At 61.5% G+C, this 17548-nt stretch overlaps 2 protein-coding genes across 4 annotated transcripts; one reads left to right on the forward strand and one right to left on the reverse strand.

Annotated features, from left to right (window-relative positions):
- Nucleotides 1-5: 5 nt before the first annotated feature.
- On the reverse strand, nucleotides 6-4884 carry LMNTD2 (lamin tail domain containing 2). The gene is made up of 13 exons (XM_066367847.1): nucleotides 4362-4884; nucleotides 4119-4271; nucleotides 3304-3391; nucleotides 3060-3215; nucleotides 2682-2747; nucleotides 2506-2594; nucleotides 1865-2157; nucleotides 1543-1639; nucleotides 1084-1453; nucleotides 798-994; nucleotides 461-645; nucleotides 312-367; nucleotides 6-149 (listed from the first exon to the last, which is right to left on the reverse strand). The coding sequence occupies exons 1-13, from the start codon at nucleotides 4532-4534 to the stop codon at nucleotides 18-20; spliced, it is 2055 nt and encodes a 684-aa protein (XP_066223944.1). The 5' UTR covers nucleotides 4535-4884; the 3' UTR covers nucleotides 6-17.
- A 1621-nt stretch (nucleotides 4885-6505) lies between these two features.
- On the forward strand, nucleotides 6506-9353 carry RASSF7 (Ras association domain family member 7). 3 transcript variants are annotated; one of them, XM_066368069.1, is made up of 6 exons: nucleotides 6559-6729; nucleotides 7342-7474; nucleotides 7662-8374; nucleotides 8501-8596; nucleotides 8681-8762; nucleotides 8844-9353. In XM_066368069.1, exons 1-6 carry the CDS (start codon nucleotides 6577-6579, stop codon nucleotides 8870-8872), a joined length of 1206 nt encoding a protein of 401 aa, XP_066224166.1. In that variant the 5' UTR covers nucleotides 6559-6576; the 3' UTR covers nucleotides 8873-9353. The 3 variants fall into 3 exon arrangements, with proteins under 3 accessions (XP_066224079.1, XP_066224166.1, XP_066224252.1); XM_066367982.1 differs by having other exon boundaries at nucleotides 6506-6729; nucleotides 8501-8762; XM_066368155.1 differs by lacking the exon at nucleotides 6559-6729 and adding an exon at nucleotides 6763-6960 and having other exon boundaries at nucleotides 8501-8762.
- Nucleotides 9354-17548: the final 8195 nt, after the last annotated feature.

The raw sequence follows: 17548 nt of genomic DNA on the forward strand, positions 1-17548 counted from the left end.
GCTGCCCCTGCCCAGCCCTACACCCGCCCGCGCGGATCCCAAGTGATGTGCGGGCAGCTGAGGAAGCGGAAACCGAATCTTCTCTCCGCCATGCTCTGCAACGACAGCGCCACCACCGGGCAGCCCCGGTCCACTCTCTTCCGGCACACCTGGGGGACGCGGGACCGAGAAGCACGTGGAGCGGCGTGGAGGGGCGGGGAGCGAGGGCAGAGGAAAGGGACCCGGGGCGGGGAGTCAGGGCCTGGCGAAGGAGGGCTGGGCCGGAGGGAGCAGTCTGGGTACCCGGGGACACCCCGCGCGCGCGCACTCACCCTGGGGATCCTGTGCTCCTTCCTAGCCTGGCGGTCCGCGAAGCCCAGCGCGCCCTCTGCGTGGGACAGTGATGGAAAGCGGGGTCGGGGGACTGGCCTCCCCCTCCCTGCTGGCGCGCCCCTCCCTTGGCGTCCCCACGCCAGCTCACGGGGGATGGCTGGCAGGAGCTCCCGCGCGGTCGTCTCCGCGCTCTCGGGAGGCGCTGGCACCTCCCGCGGGCAGGATACCTTGTGGATACTTAGGCGCGGCAACAGGGCCCGCTTCCTGGTGGGGCGAGGGGAGCGTGGGGGCCGAGCCCGCCTGCGGGAAAAGGGAGTCCAGGCAAGTGCGAGCCTGGGGCAGCGGGGGAGGGGGTCTGAGAGGTGCTCTGAAGAATCCAGGGGCCTGCGGAAGTGGGGGACGGGCCTGACAGGGGTCTGGGGGACGGTCTGGGGGGAGCGGGGCCTGGGGAGAAGGCAGGGACCGAGGGTCCCCGCGGTCCCTACCCCTGCCTCTGGCTCCGGGCCGGGGCCTCCCGCACCCGACCGTTGCTTGGGGGTCGGGGTTGGCGCGGCTGCTCCCGAGTGTCGGCCCCAGGCTGGGCCTCGGAGAGCGGGAAGGTGTCAATAGACAAGTTAATGTTGTCGTCGAAGATTCTGGAGACAGGAGTCACGCAGTGAGGGGCCTGGTGCTTGCTTACAACCTGCGGGTGGGAAGGGCACGTGGTCACACCCAGCCCGGGAGGCCTTCCTCCAACCCGACCCGCTTCCCGGGTTTGGGACCCGCACTGACCTCGCCCTTGGGGTTTAGGAGAAGAGTCACGAAGCTCCGGCTGGAGTGTAAGTGGACAGGCTCTCGAGCCACGGACGAGGACAGCTGCTTCCTGCTGCTGCCTAGTCCTCTGCTCCAGACCTGGGGACGACGCCGGGCGCGGGCCAGGGGCGCGGGCGAGGGGCGGGGAGCAGGGTGCACCGTGACGTGGTGCCTGGGCGCCAGCAGCGTGTGGGGTGGGAAGCGGTACACGAACACTGGGAAGTCGCGCGCCAGCTGCTGCAGCATGAAGCCGCCCAGGTCGGCCGTCTCCTCCACTGACTCGTTAAGGATGCTGACGAGCTTCTCGCGAAGGCTCACAGCCACGATCTTCAGGCAGGAGCCGGTCCTGCTGGGGCGGAGGGCGCTAGGCAGGGTCCTCTCCCGCTGGGAGAGCCGCTCCTGCCCCCCGCAATCCTCCATGCTGGGTCACTCCCATACCTCAGAGAAAGTGCTGGATGCCAGTGGTCAGGATCTGCACTGGACTCTGGTACCAGGACTCTCTGGTCGGGCAGGTCTGAGTGCGTTTCCCCGAGATCTAGAGAGAGGAGGCCTGTTTGGGAGGGGGTCCCTCATCTGGAATGTCCACCTGAAACATCTGTGAGGCCAACCGGCCCACAGTGCTCTGGGGGTCCACACGGGTAAGGAGCAGCACCGGGGGTCAGATCCAGGGCAGGAGGGGTGGCTGGACCCTGGAGGCTGAGCGGAGCAGAGGAGTAGCTTGCACTACTTGGAGGGGTTCAGGGGAGCCCCCCCACTCCACCTTCAGGCTCTGACTCCGCGTTCCCGCTGAGCCGCCTGGCGTGTGACTCTATCCCCTCGAAAGAGACGTGGCCGGACGACTGGGGTGGGTGCCCCGTCACCTGCACCACAAACCACTTGTCCGCCTGCCAACTGCTAGAGTCTGAGTTGACAGCCCCCGAGCGGCTGGCGTCCTCAGGAGGCAGGGAGCTCCACTTGAGATGATGCTCCAAGCCCTGCTGGCATAACTCTGAGCCACACTGTTCAGGTGGTGAGGCCGGTGGGAGCTGCGGGGTCAGCCGGGGCCTGAGGTGCCTGCAGACCACAGTCTGCTCACTGGCTGTTCAGCTTCTACTCCTGGACCTAGCCCTGCCCCCCGCCCGCAGCCAGCCTCCCGAAGGTGGGAGAAATACCCCAAATTGTGGTCCAGGTCCCTCAGACCCAGCCTGGGAAAAGGGCTCAGGGCAGAACAGTGGTGGCCAGGAAGCCTTTCCTGTGTCCCTACTCTATTCTAGAGCTCAGAGAACTGACTGACTTTTGAAAGGTTTGAGTGACTTGTCCAGTGACACTAAGGGTGGAACTTGACCTCCGGTCCACATCTGCCAAGGCAAAGCCCTCCCTTCCCTGCCCCCCCCGGGGGGGTCCCTGCCCAGGGACAGTCACTTGTAATCTGAGTTCAACTTCATGTCAGCGAAGAGGTTGGGGTACCGACGGGCAACGGCGTTCCAGTCCACATCCTCTAGCCGGAAACCCTGGCCAGAAAGCAACAGGCATGTGCCCCCCGTCCCCCCCGCCCAGGCCTGCAGAACCTATGAGCGCACGTGCGGGACCTCGCTCACCTCCCGAGCAGGGGGGGCCTCGTCATTCTCGTCGCTGGGGTCCATTAGGTCCTCTGCAGTCACCACCTGCGAGAGGGGGCGAGGCAAGCGGGCAGGCGCTCAGAGGAAGAAGGGCACCCCTCCCCCCGAGACATCTCTCCCCTTCGACCTCACCAGCACCGGAGGCACATGCTTGCTGAGAGTGTCAGGTGGGCCCCAGGGCTTGTGGTTACTCCCAGAACCAGGCCATGGTCCAGAGGTGGCCTGAGGAGTCAGGCTTCCGGGGCAGGCCAGAGCCCCTCAGCAGCGGCACACATCTGGACTGGCTGTCAGGGAAGTCCAAGGAGGGCTGGAGAGGGGAGATGGGAGGCAGCAGGGGGCCCCGGAGCCCAGGCTCACCTCCACACTGCCAGTGGATGACCTCAGCATGCGGCCCACCCAGGAAGACTGGGCCAGCTTCAGGAGGCAGGACTTTTGCAAGGCGTCCAGCCGGGCCTCCAGCTGCTGCAGCAGGGTCTTGGTCTGCAGCACCTGCTCCTCCAGATGCGCCTTTTCCTGCTCCAGGAGGGCCCACGTGGGGTGGGGCCGTCTCAGACCCCTCCCCACCAAGGCCAACCCCAGCCCAGCTCCCTGATTGCCTCACCAGCTGGGCTTGTTCCTTCTGTTCTTTCAACTCCAGAGTCAGCTTCTGGACCTGGGTCTGCAGGCGCTTCTCCCGACTGCAAGGGCTCCTGGAGGAAGGGGCGAGTTCAGGGGCCCCCAACTCTGGGTCAGCAGCCAGGGGAACAAGAGGGGCCCGAGAGCACAGAGTGCTGCTGGGCCAGGCCTGTCATGCTCGGAAAGGTCTGGGTCAGAGGTGGGGGCTGGCTGGAGTTCAGCACCCACCATGTTTAAGCTTAGGGTCTAGGCAGGTCAACAGTGTATCAGCTCTTTAAGGGTTAGGGCAGGGGTCCCCAAACTTTTTACACAGGGGGCCAGTTCACCGTCCCTCAGACCGTTGGAGGGCCGGACTACAAAAAAAAACTATGAACAAATCCCTATGCACACTGCATATATCTTATTTTAAAGTAAAAAAACAAAACGGGAAGAAATACAATATTTAAAATAACAAACAAGTAAATTTAAATCAACAAACTGACCAGTATTTCAATGGGAACTATGCTCCTCCACTGACCACCTATGAAAGAGGTGCCCCTTCCAGAAGTGCGGCGGGGGCCAGATAAATGGCCTCAGGGGGCCGCATGTGGCCCGCGGGCCGTAGTTTGGGGACCCCTGGGTTAGGGTTAGGGTCAGGTAAGGACTAGGGCTACAGGCAAAGATCAGGGTCAAGGTCAGGGCTGAGTTTAGGTTGGATTTTTTGTCAGACTCAGTGGTTGGGGTTGGGGTCAGACAGAAACCAGCAGTTAGGGCCCGGACAGGGCTGGGTTGGGCTGGGGCCTATAGTTTTTCACTGCTGACCTCTCAGGTGGAAGCCCAGCCACCTTCTGCAGAATGTGGCAGTCCCGTGCCCTCGGGTGGTTCTGGATGGCACACCGCAGGGCCTGAATCTCCAGTTCCCGCTGTCCCCACAGCAGCCGCAGAGTGCCGGGGTCCAGGGACTCGGGGTCCAACCTGCAGTGCCAGCACCGTCCCTGCTTGATCAGGCCCACCTTCTGGCTGGCCTGGCTTAAGTGGCTGACCACTCCTTCCTCCCCGCCTTACTGCATGTTGACGGAGGAGAAGACTGCTTGTGTGGAGCTGGGCTGGGTGTGCCTCAGGCCTGCAGGTGAGCTAGCGGGAAGCCCCATGTCGCCACTGGCCGGCTTTCTGCCCAACACAGACAAGAAAGCCTCTTCCTTGGCTTCTCCAGCCTCCCGGCACGACTTGAGGGCCATTCTTGATGTTCTTGGAGGAGCTGAGAGGGGTGGTGGGGCTGTCTGTCCTGTATCCCATGTACGGGTCCCCCTGCGGGGCTCTCCTTACATGGCCACATGCACGTGTGTGTGCCTGACAGGCCCAGGCAGCATCCTGGGTGGCTCTCCAAGGAGGCCCATAGGTATGTGTGTCTGCTCCACAGGACACCAGACTGGGTCACGTGGGTGTCCACACTTGTTTGTTTCTGACCAGGCTATGGCAGCAGGTCACACCCCCAAGGCAATATGTCACCTGGATTTTCATACATTCCCCGTGGTGTCTTTCCTATCACCCTTCCAAGATCCGAGGTACTTCCTTCCCCCTTCCAGCCTACAGCAAGTGTCCCCAGAGGTGTTGGTGTTTTACCTAACAACACCCATGTCCCCACCCCCCAGGGCCCTACCCCCAACACTCACCTGAGGCATGAAATCCAAGCAGGCCTGGGGAGAGAAAGGCTTTATAACATTGCCATAGATACCAGCACCCAGAAAGGGAGGGGCTGTTTGTTACCAGGAGCCTCCAAGGAGACCCCACCAGACCATGACCCTGAGTGAGCCCCAGGCCTACCTCCTGGGGGCTGGTCGAACCTGAAGGAGAAGCTGTGAGGCCGAGCTACTGCCCAACTAACTTCTGAAGGCCCAGGGGACCACAGAGTGACCAGTAGGGCCTACGATGGTCAGTCATCACTCAGCCCAAGCAACCCTGGGGAAGGTCTCCTAGTTCCCAGCCTGACAGTGAAGATTGATTGGTGGGTTTAGGGGGCATTGCTGGCCTCTGAGTGTGTCCAACAAGCCAGCAGGAACACAGTCCTGAGAATTCAGACTTGACTGGGCTCAGCGGACATAAGGTAGACAAGGAAGGAGTGGACAGCCCTAAGAAACTGGGGGAGGGGCTTGCTGAACCCTCTCCGTCTCAGTGCTTTCCACAGCCTCTGCCCTCAAGTGCCCAGTGCCCACCTATCTAATCTTCAAGCCAGAAACCTCACCTTCCCCTGCCCATCTCCACCCCCTGGGCCACCGTAGGGACCCCTCTTGGACATGCCTGTAACCATGACAACTGTTCTCTCTGCCTTGGAACAAAAGTGAGGCCCCAGATCTGACCCCACAAGGCAAGTGCTGTCCAGACTTTGTCCCCCACCCCACCTTCCTTCATTCATTATTCATTTATTCAGGTTTTCAACTTTTGATCCTGTGGAGCCTCCTGTGCTGGGCAGGACAAGGGCAGGCGAGAAGACGGCCCATGGCCCCAGACTGATGGGGCAGAAGTGGTTCTGAACGCCTTCCACAAAGAGACTTGCGGCCGAGGGGCAACGGCTGATGAACTTGGCTTGGGATTCCCCAGGGGACGGCAGGACTGGCCATAGCGAGGAGCGTATCCGCGGCTCAGGGGGGCACTGGGCCCCACTGGGGGCAGGATGGGGAGGAGGGAACGAGCCTCAGACAAAGAGCCCGGGGCCTTTGTGCCGAACAACCTTGGGGCGGGCCCCCTTCCTCACCAAGGGCTCAGCCCGGCTGCAGCCAGAGAGGGCCGGCAGCCCACCAGCTCCACGTCGCCCTCCCGCCTGATCACAGCCCCTGACCCCTGTGGGTCCCGACGACTGTCGCCGCGGACTCTGAGGGAACGGGGTCTTGGCGGGACCCTGGCTCCGGGGACGCAACGGGCATCATTACTCCCTCTGAGCGCAGGCGGGCTGGCGGGGTCCCAGGCCGGCGCCCCCCTCCCTCGAAGGGAGTCTCGTCAGCTGACTGGGCAGCTTTCTGAGGAAGTGGGCCCGGGAATGGGGCCAGACACCTGCCCCACGCGCCGCCCGCGGACCGCCGGTTCGGTCGCCTTTCCGCGTAGTTCGCGGGCTTCGGGTGTGAGTGGACTCGGGCTCCACCCGCCCCTCGGAGGCCGCCAAGCCCCGCCCACACCTGGGCGCCGCCGGGGGCGGGGCGGGCGAAGAGCCAATAGGGAGAGGCGGGGCGCAGCAAAGGTGACCAATGGGCGTGTGCGCGTGGTGGGCGGGGCCATCCAGGAGCCAATGGAGACTCACGGGGTGGGGCGCGCGGGATGCGGGCCAATGGGTGACGGACCCAGGCGCTCCCGCTGCGCTAGAGGCGGCAGGTTGCGGCGGCGCGGAGCGCTGGGAAAGAGCCGGTTCGAGTCTGGGTCTCGGAAGCCGGCGGGCGCCCAGGTGAGAACCGTGCCAAGCCCAGGAGCCTCCTAAGTGTGGAGCGCGCCCTCGAGACGGCCCAGGCGGCAACTTAGAAGGAGGCGTACGAGCCGGGCCGCGCCGCACCTGCACCCTCCCCGCGGCAGGGACGGCGGTCTCCGGGGCGGGCGCTGCGATCGGCGGGAATGGGAGGGGGCTGCCTACTTCGGGCTCAGTGAGTCCGGCGGGCCGACGTCTGAGTCGCGGGAGAGGGTGCGTTCCCGTTCCCATGGCAGCGGGGTGCGGAGTTTGCGTGCGGGCGCGCTTGGGTGACTGGGGACGGTGCCTCGCTGGAGGGGCAGTGCCCTCCGCGCCAGGTGACTGGGGGGGGGCAGGAAGTCCAGCATCTGGTTAATTATTCTCCTTGTTCCGGGAGTGGGGCGGGGCCAGAGGAGGCTGGGAAGTGGGGAAGCCTCCAAGTGCTTCAGGAGGGCAGACTGGTTCCCGCTTTGTGGGGTTGGTCTTGATTACCCCCCACCCCAGGAATGTGTAACCTGCGGGTAGCTCCGAACCAGTTCTGAGGGTGTTGGTCAGTCCAGGAGGAGCAAGAGAGGAGAACCAGGTAGGGCTTGACCCTGTGGCCCTCACCCGCAGGACAGGGACATGCTCTCTGGCCCTGCAGCCATGGAGCTGAAGGTGTGGGTGGACGGCATCCAGCGAGTAGTCTGTGGGGTCTCCGAGCAGACCACCTGTCAGGAAGTGGTCATTGCACTAGCCCAAGCTATAGGTGAGTACCCCCAGGGGCAAACAAGCCCAACAGGTGGACCTGGGGTAGGGCTTGGCCTTCTGGCCCCATCTTCCCCTAAGGAGGGTGGGCCTGGTTGCTGATCCCTCTTGCCCCCACCCAGTTCCTCAATCCAGGTGGACAAGGGGTGGGGGTGGGGACGTAGGCTGACCCCTCTCCTCCACCCCAGGCCAGACGGGCCGTTTTGTGCTCGTGCAGCGTCTCAGGGAGAAAGAACGGCAGCTGCTGCCCCAGGAGTGTCCAGTTGGTGCCCAGGCTACCTGTGGACAATTTGCCAGTGATGTCCAGTTTGTCCTGAGGCGGACAGGGCCCAGCCTCACTGGTAGGCCCTCCTCAGACAGCTGCCCACCCCCTGAGCGCTGCCCAATCCGTGCCAGCCTTCCCCCAAAGCCGAGACCATCACTGGACCGGGAGCCCCACAAAGCACTGACCTTTAGCCTGGGGTGCCCCAGGCTGGCCTCCAACCCGGTGCTGCTGGAGCCTGTGGCCTCTGTAGCACCCGTGACAGGCTGCTGTGAAGACCTGCAGGCCCTGGAGCGTAGGGTGCAGAGGAATGCAGCAGAGCTCAGCCAGGAGGCCTTCTGGGAGCAGGAGCTGCGGCGGGAGCAGGCGCGGGAGCGCGAGGGGCAGGCGCGGCTGCAGGCGCTGAGTGCAGCCACAGCCGAGCACACTGCCCGGCTGCAGGCTCTGGATGCCCAGGCTCGCGCCTTGGAGGCCAAGCTCCATCTGGCCACGGAGGCCCCTGGGCCCCCTTCACCCACGGCATCTGCCACGGAGCGCCTGCGCCAGGACCTGGCTGCCCAGGAACGGCAGAGTGCAGAGGTACAGGGCAGCCTGGCCCTGGTGAGCAGGGCTCTGGAGGCTGCAGAGCATGCCCTGCAGGTGAGCTCACAGGACTGGCACCCCTGACATGGGTACATTGAGGGGTTGGTCTGGGGGTCAGAGGAGGGAGACCAGCAGGCCCTGGAGCCCCATGGCTGTGTCCCCTGAGGGTCCCATGTCCCCCAGGCCCAGGCCCAGGAGCTCGAGGAGCTGAACCGGGAGCTGCGTCAGTGTAACCTGCAGCAGTTCATCCAGCAGACGGGGGCCGCCCCAGGCACACAGGTCCGAGTGGTTCTGGAGGGAGGCTGGGTCAGTGGGGGTGCCCAGTTCAGTTCCAGGCTCTGGGCTGACCAGCTTTCCCCACAGGACCTCATGCTTCCAGCCAGAGAAAAGCCCCTGATGGGAGACCCCCAGAGTCCTGCCATAGTGTCCAGTCTGAGCCCGGAGGGTATGTCTGTCTGACCCACTCTGGGTGGGATGAGATCGTTCTGTGGCCCCTCAGCCCCCTCAGCCTATGTCCTCTCCACAGTTGTCCCCATGAGGCAGAACTGGAGGTAGCAGCATCTGTCCCAGAGTGAATGTCCACTGCCAACCCAACCCTGGGCTCTAATGACACGAGCAAGGGCAGCCCAGGCCAGCCCAGCCTGGACAACAGAGGAGTCGGTGGTCACAGAGGACTCATGCCCCCGTGCAGTTGGAAGCCCTCGTGCCCTGGGCCTGAGGCAGAACACTTGGGAACCCTGCTGTTCCTGCTGTGGGGGGCAGGAGGAGACTGAGGGCTCTTGCCCTGGTACTTGCCAAGTCTGCCAAGCCCCCTGGAGAAGCTTGGCCAGCTCAGAACCTGCTAGGCTGCAAAGGCCACAGCTCCTTGTTGGGGACGGGAGATGCACAGCCACTGTGTTCAGTCTGTGGGTATGTGCTTGCATGTGGGAGGTATCCTTCAGTACCTGTGTATGTGTGTGGGAGTGTGTATACATGTATGTATGTGTGCTGCCTCCCCTACCGCACACTCAAACCTCAATAAACGGCCTGAAGCGGCTTGAGTGTGTCCTGCGGCAGCACTAGGCACAGCCTATGGGGTCTAACAGTTGCAACTCCACCCAGGGTCACTGGGGAGCACCCTGAGCTGCCAGGGGCTGGCCACAGCCAGAGCTCCTGAGAAGGGGGTCTCTCAGGGTCATCGGTCACTCAGGTCCAAGGCTGTGGCTCCCAGGACCTCACACTGCAGGCTGCCATGCTGAGCCACCCTCGAAGCTCTCTGCAGCCTGGCCCTGGTGTTGGAGACGGATGGTCTGGAGCCTAAAGAAGCCTCAGCCCTGGCATAGGTTTTATGTGATCCTCTCCCACCTGGCTCCCCTCCTCTGGCCTGCTCCTCAGCAGCAGCAGGAACTGCCTCCCACTCTGGAGTGACTCCTGGGTATGAGGGCTCAAGGACGAGCCAGACCTGCCTATCAGGTTGTCTGAGTCTGAGAGCTCGTGGGGGCGGGTCCCCAGACTCCTGGGTTGGCCAGGCCCAGGGAGTTTTGCCCAGAGGAGCTTTGTAGGCTCTTGAGGGTGTGGCCGCCCTGCCTTCCAACACCCCCCTTGGCTCCCCAGGTGGGCGGGAAGCCTCTGCTATGTGCCTACAGCTTTGAAATCAGGGCAGGTATCCAAATCACAGTTCTCTGCTGGGCTGAGCCGCAGGCTCTCAGCTCTGAGGGTGGTGGCGAAGATCGGGAGACCTTTGTCATGGCCAGAACTTGGGGACTCTAAGCCTCAGGTGCAGCCATGGGTGGTCGCGGGGAACAGGGTGGAGACATCCTAGGTCACGAGGGTCTTTGTATTGATACTAAGTTTTGGGCTGGGCAACTTGGATGGAGTCAGCCTTCTCCTGGGGTGGCTCTGAGTCAGGCCTCAGGCCATGAAGTGCCAAGCGTCAGGAACAAGGAAGCCAAGAGCCCAGCTTGAGGGGTGTAACCAGGACCGGGGACTTCCTGCTGAGCAGCAGCCCAGATGGGGAGTGGTTGGTCAGCCAAAGTGGCAGAAGGTGGCTTCTGACCTTAGTGTCAGAGGAACCCGGCCCAGGCTTCCTCTGCGAAGCTCCCAGCCCAGCCACACCTCTGTCTACACTGCTGCCTGAGCCTGCGGCCCAGCTCAAAGCAGCCTGTTCCTGGGGGTCTGGGCTGGCCTGACCTGTGGCCCCACAGACCCAAGCACAGGGTCACATGGGGTGCAGCCTGGACTGGGAAGACTGAGGGGGCTGCATCCTGGGTGGAAGGGCTGGGAGCTCTGAGCGGTCACCATCAGGTGTAAGGGGCCTGCTCCCCTCACCCACACTTCCCACCCTCACTCCGGAAGGCTGGATGGATCTGGGCACCAGCCCTGAGCTGCTGCACGGGATCATCTCCCAAGCTGAGTATATAGCCCAGCAGGGGCAGAGCAAGTGCCATCCAGGGACCATCCTGCACACATTGGGGATGTGCATAACTAGCCCATGCCCTCAGTGCCAGGAGCTTCCTCACCAAGTTTCTCAGCCCCCAAGGGGAAGCAGGCACAGAGCTAGCCAAGCTCACACACCCAGGCTTTCTTGTGTTGTTTCCAAGGGACACCTGTTCCTTCGGAAGCCACCACCAGAGGCTTGTCCCCAGTCTGCTACTGGCTCTGAGCAAGCTAACGGTCCCCTTTCAGAGGGGGGTCCTCTCTAGCAGCCAAGGTGGAGAACCTTCCCCAGTGGCTATTTCAGATGTACAAAATCCCCACCAGAACGTTGCTAGAAGTGTTTCACATCACTAAGCAAACCTTTGAGTGGCTGAAAAGTTAACTTTTGAGTTGCAAATTGTACGTTGAAAACAATGTTGTGAGCTGCCCTGAGGTGAGAAAAACGCCCAACTCCCTCCAAATGTCCAGTTCATAGCAGGACAGGACCAAGTCAGGCTAGGTCAGCTCTCCACATAGCTGAGCGAGGATCCTGGTGTGAGGACGAAGCAGCCATTGTCACCGGTCACTGCTGCCTTTCAGGGCCAGACTGTTGGAGGAACAGCACTGGAGCCCCTACTGAGCTCAGAGCTCCTGTTCATCCTCAGCACAGAAGTGCCCTCTAGGGCTGGCTGAGAATGCCTGGGTTCACTGAGCGTCACTCACAGCAAGTCACTGCCCAGTGGCGACAAATCAGCCCCACTGGTTCTCAACACCAAGGGCCATCATCACCGCCTCCTTGTCACCTGCAGAGCTTCACCCTACCAAGCCCACTAGGTGTGATACCACAGTGACCATCAGGACACGGTTCTTCCAAAGGGAAGTGGTGAGTCCATGCAAGTCCCTCAGCTCTCGGAAAACAGCAGACCCAGCTCCAGCCACCAACCCCTACGGCCCTGAGAGGGCCCAGGGGCTGCTGCAGGCATCCTGGCCCCTGCAGGCCTGGAAGCTGCTCTGGACACACTCCACGCTCAGCAGATTTTCACTCAGCAGAGAAGGCCAGTGGTGAGGCCAGGGACTTGACAAGGTGCCCCCACTCTTGGAGGGGCAGGTTGCTGGGCACCATACGTGGGGTCCTGCCATCCTTAGTGGCCTTGTGTGAAGTGGCAGAAATGCACATAAAAGCCAAATCTGTCACTGTCTTTCTTCAGAAAGATCCCAGAGGTGTCCCTCAGGAGGTTGGTCCTGGAGGCTCCAGTCCGCTTGTGCCCAGGGCTGTCCTCAGCTTGGCAACATCCAGAAGACCGTCCCAGGATCGCTGCACACCTGGCACCCTGACACACAAGTAAAAGAAAGTTCCCTACGAGAGGGCATCTGGTCCGACCTGTGAGACCTCTTACGCGGAGGGGGCAAAGCCCTCTCCAGGTCCTTTCTTTCTCTCCCACCCCCTCGGTGTCTGCAGGGAGCACACAGGGAGACCCTTCCATAGGGCGCCCTCCCCCACCCCTTGGCGCGTGCCCTCCGACCCGGTGTGGCCTCTCCCTGTCCGGTGTGGTCTCCCCCCTGTCCGATAGAGCAGGGTCACAGAGGGGCCGGGGCGGTCGCGCTGCCCAGGAACAGATCAGCCGCTGTCACACGCACAGTGGTTCCTGAGCAGCGCAGTGTGCGGTGGGCAGTGGCTGCCCTGCGCCTGGAGGGACCGCCGAGCAGGCGGAGGGAGGGGTCGTCCCGCACCCCGACCCCTCCTTCTCTTCCAACTTGGGCGTCCGAGCCCCTGTAGCCCGCGAGGGCAGGCGGCCTCTGGGGGTGCGCCCCCCGCCCGCCGGCTTGGGACCCCCTCGTGCGTCACCTGCGACCCCCGCGCGCGGGGCCATCGCCGGCTCTCGGCCCAACTCCGTAGCGGCCGCTGTCCCCCTCGCGCCCCACGTCTCCGCGCCCGCGCCCGGTGCCCCGCCCTATGCAAATATAAAAAAAACCCGCAGCCAATTGCCGGCCGGGCCGGGTCTACCCTGCCTGGCCGCAGCCAGTGGGCGCGAGGGGGGGTGCGGACGCCACGCCCACCGCCGCGCGGCCCCTCGCGGGCGCTGCCGGCGCGTTCCTTTCCGCACGTCGGCCTCGGGGCGGGGCCGCCACCTGCCGGGCGGGGCCTGGGGCGCCGCTCCCCCGCCGGTCGGGTCGGGTGGTATGGCCCGAGGCGCCGCGCCCCGCCCGTCGCGCGGTGGCCAGCGGCTCCCAGGGAACCCGCGGGACTCGGCTCACGTAGCCGCAGCCCGAGCCGGTGCCGAGGACGGGCCTCGGCCTCCGGACGCCTGTACCGCCCGCACCATCCGCGCGTACCCCGCCCGCGGCCGTCTGTCTGTCTGGCGGGGCAGAGCGGGGAAGGTGTCCGACTCGCAACCCCCGCGGGCCGGCCCTGGATCCCCCTTCCTTTGGATCTGTTACCACGGAAGGCTCTGAGTCCGATTTTCGGAGCGCGGGCGCAGGGCCCTGGGCGATTTAGCCCCTCGAGTTGCCCCGTCCTGTCCCGAACACTGAGAAGGTATAAATCAAAGGAATGAACTATTTAAGACCTAGAGTTATTGACTCCTGGCTGGAGCTCCCAAGGTGGCAGCCAAGGGACATCTGGCTCTGGCCCTCTTTTCTTCACACTCCCCTCCCGCCTCCATGGCTGAGGGTATGCCGGAGGCAGAATAGAGTCATCTAGATCCCTAACTGGGCAGAGAAATACCTGCTACCCTTTTATTCCTGGCACAGGGTTCCTCACAAGCCTTTTGTGTCCCCTCCAAGGTCAGCAAGAGCTCCCCCATTTCCCCCACCTCTTCAAAGCAGCCGGTCCCTGGCTTCTGCCTCAGAGCATGACCCTCCCTGAAGACCTCACTCTCCTGGCTCCAGGCAGCTCAAAAGGCCCCTCTGCTCCACACTTGTCTCCTCCACATGGTCCTTGAACCGGGGTGAGAGCCCCAGCCATCCTGGCTTCCTGGTCCTTCCTGCCCCCAGTGACTTACTTGCATCCCTCATAAGCCTGGGCTGGAGCCAGCTAGCTGCCATCATGGTCACTTCATCTCTTCCTTCAAAACTGTCGCCTGGGTAGCAGTGCTGGGGCTTCAGGGCAGCGTCTGTCTCTGCCTGGGACCTCAGGAGTGTGAAGCCTGGTGCAGGGTGTTGTGGGGTGTGGCCACCTATGGATGGGGAAGGAACACATAACAATGAGTGGCTCAGCTGTACTGGGTCAGAAGTTGAGGGGTCATCAAGGCCTGGCTTGTGCAGGTCCCTGATGAGGCCCACACCTTCAGGACAGGGCATGGGGGGGAGAGGCAGACAGAGCAGAGGTTTGGAAGGAAGAAGTCTGGGACTCAGGGACATGGAGAGGCCAGAAGTCAGGATGACTCCTAGGTCCTGTCTTGCCCTGCTGGTACAACAACCCAGCTGTGCCCCAGTCCTGGCAGTTCCAAATGCACCCCTTACCACCCTCTGTAGTGGGCTCATTGGTGGCTCCTCAAAAAGATATGTCCATATCCTAAATGCTGTGTATGTGACCTGGCTATGAAAGTGTCTTTGCGGCCTGACCTGTGGTGGTGCAGTGGATAAAGCGTTGACCTGGAAATGCTGAGGTCGCTGGTTCGAAACCCTGGGCTTGCCTGGTCAAGGCACATATGGGAGTTGATGCTTCCAGCTCCTCCCCCCTGTCTCTCTTTCCTCTCTTTCTCTGTCTCTCTCTCTCCCTCTCTCTCGCCTCTCTAAAATAAATAAATAAAATTAAAAAAAAAAAAGAAAGTGTCTTTGCAGGTGTAACTGAGTTAAGGATCTTGAGGTGAGGTCATCCTGGATTACTTGGGCAGGCCCTAAACCCAATGACACGTGTTCTTATAAGAGACAGATAAGCTCTGGCTGTATAGCTCATTTGGTTATAGTCCTAAAGCATAGAGGTTTCTGGTTCGATCCCCAGTCAGGGCACACAGATACAGGAACAGATTGATGTTCCTCTCTCTCTCTTTTCCTCTCTCTAAAATCAATAAAATAAACATAAAAGAGAGAGATGAGAAATACAGATGCACAGGGAGGAGGCAGTGTGAAGTCAAAGGCAGAGATTGGAACACCTAAACCAGAAAAGGCAAAACAGGATTCTCCTTACAGATTTTAGAGGAAGCATGGTCCTGCCAACTTTGATTTTGGACTTCTGGCCTCCAGGAATGTGAGAGAATGTCCTTGTGTTGTTTTAAGCCACTACTCTGTGGTCATTTATTACGGTGGCCCCAGTACGAGTATACCACCTTCCTAAGCCAGGGAACACAGCCCTGCCTCTCTCCTCCTCCAGCTCTGGCCCTGTGTGCATGCAGGCCTGATGACAGGGGTCAGGGCTGGCCTGGGCTAGAGAGAACCAGGGGAGTTAGTTCCCAGACCAGTTCTACTTTCCTGTCCATGTGATGTCTATGCCTGCTTGAGTCTGTGAGGAGTAGGAGCAGGGGGTGCCAGCACACCGCAGGAACATAGCAAGGACTTTGGGGTGCAGGTCTGTGAGGGGCAAGTGGGCAAGGTGCACATGTGCATCCTTGCTTGGCACTAGCATGTGAGAGGTGGCAGGTGGGTGGCTGGTCAGGGAGCACCAGAGGTGACAGCATCAATGGGGGTATATATGGAAGGTGTCCACCTGTGTGTGGGAGGTTAAGGAATTTGTGTCAGCATGTGAGGGGCAACAGTAGGTGAGAGGTACAGATACATATATCCATGTTCTCAAGGGGTACTACCTCTGCTTGTTTCGGGTCCAGACCAATGGCTCTGGGCAGTTCCCTGGGGACATGTCTCACATCTGAGCACAGGTTGGCATGGCTGGGTAGGTTGTGCATGGCTCAAGGATGCCTGCTAAGGAAGTGTTCTTTGTATCTCATTGAGGGTGCATGTATTTATTATGACAATGTCCCAGGAGCACCTGCAGAGGAAGTGGCAGGGGCTGACCCCCTCCAAGGGGACTCCAAGCTGATCATAAAATGCTTGTCCAATTCCTTCCTAGCCGCCACCCATTTGGAAGTCTCTCCTGGGCAGTGTCCTTATAGTTCATGGTCTTCAGCAGATAGACATGTGTATGTAGAATGGCCAGCAACATGTCAAACTCCAAGCTGAGTAGCTTCTAGGGTGGGGAGGTGGCTGGTGCAGGGTATTCACCAGGCTGGACCCCACCCAAAGTGCTGCCCCTATACTCACTCATCCCGTCCTCGACGTCCCTGTTTTACAGACAAGGACACTAAGGCACAGAGTTTGAGAAACTCTCCTGAGGTCACATTATTATACATTTGGAGCCAAGTATCTGGGTTCAGCGACCTGGCCTGCCTGGGTGATACCCAAGAGGCACTGTACTGTGCTAGCCATCTTGTCCAGATTCTCCCTCTGGCCCACAGAGAGGGGTCACTGTGGAGCCCCCCACCTCTCTGGCATCTTTCACTCTCCCTTTCTGCAAAGTCCTTTCCAGGCCCTGTAAGTTCCTCTTCTCTCATCATAAGCAGAAAACAAAAATCAGCCCTCTGGTGGGCTACTTGCCCCTCAGCTACCTCCATTTGTCCCTCCCTGTGCAGAACCACTGCAAAGACTTGTTGCTGGTTACTCGCCTGTCTTTAAATTCCCTCAAGCACCGCCGCCCCCCCCACCCCCGCGCAGTGCTTCTGTCCTGAGTGTTACCAGTGGCCACTCCTTGCTCCACCCAGGCTCCAAGCTCCAACCCCCGTGATGCATTTTCTTTCACTAGCTTCCAGAAGCCCCTCTCCTGGCTTGTCCACGGGCCCCAAACCCTGATGCTCCTTTTTGGTCTCCTTTGTAGTTTCTAGGGTTCAGGCCTTGGTCCCCTGCTGTTCCCACCCCCAACACAATTCCCACATTTTTATCTCCAGTGCAGTGTTTGCCCAGCTCCAGTCGCGTGGCCCATTTCAAAGTCTCTTCTGGGAAGTCCCAAATGTGTGTCTCCCCTGAACATGGCTCCTATCTTGACCTGCTCAGGATAGTCCCTGAACAGGAATCACCAAAGTGGTGGCTTTGTGACTGGTCCCCGGGTTCCGCCCTGGCTGCTCGCAGTCTGTTTCCCATCCGGACACCCAGGGGGTCCTATCAGCCAGTGCATGTCATCCTGCTCCAGACCCCTCCACTCCCCCTCTGGCCGATCCCTGCCTTGACTCAGCCACTCTGTCTGTTGTCCGCTGGCTCGTTTTGTCTGCGTCTCAGCCTCCCGTCTCTGCCAAGTCCATGCTCATCATCACCTAACTGCGCGCGCGGGTTCCACCCTGCTTATCTCTTATCACAGCACGAATCGCTGATGACACACCACGTGGGGCACGATTCAGTGTTCCCTGAGCTCTGGGTGTGGACCGCGCGGGAGTCGCGGCGTCCCGCTGCCGGAGGAGCCACGCACAAGAGGGCTCACAGTGCTCGGTCCTCCTGTGAAACCCGGCGCGAAGCTGCGGGCCCCAACCTGCTCCTCCGCCGCCACAGGGGAGGGGAGGGGGGTGCCTGAGATGCTGAGGCCTCAGCCCGGGGGCGGGGCCGGGGTGAGGGCGGAGCCCCAGGTGCGACGGAAGGCCGCTCCCATTGGCCCAGGGCGGCGGGCGGGGCGGCAGGCTGCACCAACTTTCCGGTGGGGGTGTCGTCCTGGGACAGCCCACCGGCAGAGGTTAGACAGCACAAAAATCTCGCACGACATTGGGCTCCTGGATGATCTGTATACAGTTCAGCAACGTTTCAAAGCCTCGAGGCCCCTCGATGATGAAGAGCGGGGTCCAAGCCTTTCTTCCTCTCCCTCGTCCTAGTGGTTCCCTCCAACGGGCGGGGCGGGAGGGCCCCGGAAGCCGACTCCGTGCA

This window comes from Saccopteryx leptura, chromosome 1 (assembly GCF_036850995.1).
Source record: "Saccopteryx leptura isolate mSacLep1 chromosome 1, mSacLep1_pri_phased_curated, whole genome shotgun sequence".
Taxonomy (NCBI): domain Eukaryota; kingdom Metazoa; phylum Chordata; class Mammalia; order Chiroptera; family Emballonuridae; genus Saccopteryx; species Saccopteryx leptura.

Bases quoted from the DNA above. Each gene is read 5' to 3' on its own strand.
- LMNTD2 (XM_066367847.1), bottom strand. From the start codon at position 4,534: ATGGCCCTCAAGTCGTGCCGGGAGGCTGGAGAAGCCAAGGAAGAGGCT. The intron at 4,272-4,361 runs GTAAGGCGGGGA...CTGGCACTGCAG, and splicing joins TTCTCCTCCGTCAACATGCA to GTTGGACCCCGAGTCCCTGG. The intron at 1,454-1,542 runs GTATGGGAGTGA...CCTCCGCCCCAG, and splicing joins CATCCAGCACTTTCTCTGAG to CAGGACCGGCTCCTGCCTGA.
- RASSF7 (XM_066367982.1), top strand. From the start codon at position 6,577: ATGGAGACTCACGGGGTGGGGCGCGCGGGATGCGGGCCAATGGGTGAC. The intron at 7,475-7,661 runs GTGAGTACCCCC...CCTCCACCCCAG, and splicing joins TGCACTAGCCCAAGCTATAG to GCCAGACGGGCCGTTTTGTG. The intron at 8,763-8,843 runs GTATGTCTGTCT...TCCTCTCCACAG, and splicing joins GTCCAGTCTGAGCCCGGAGG to TTGTCCCCATGAGGCAGAAC.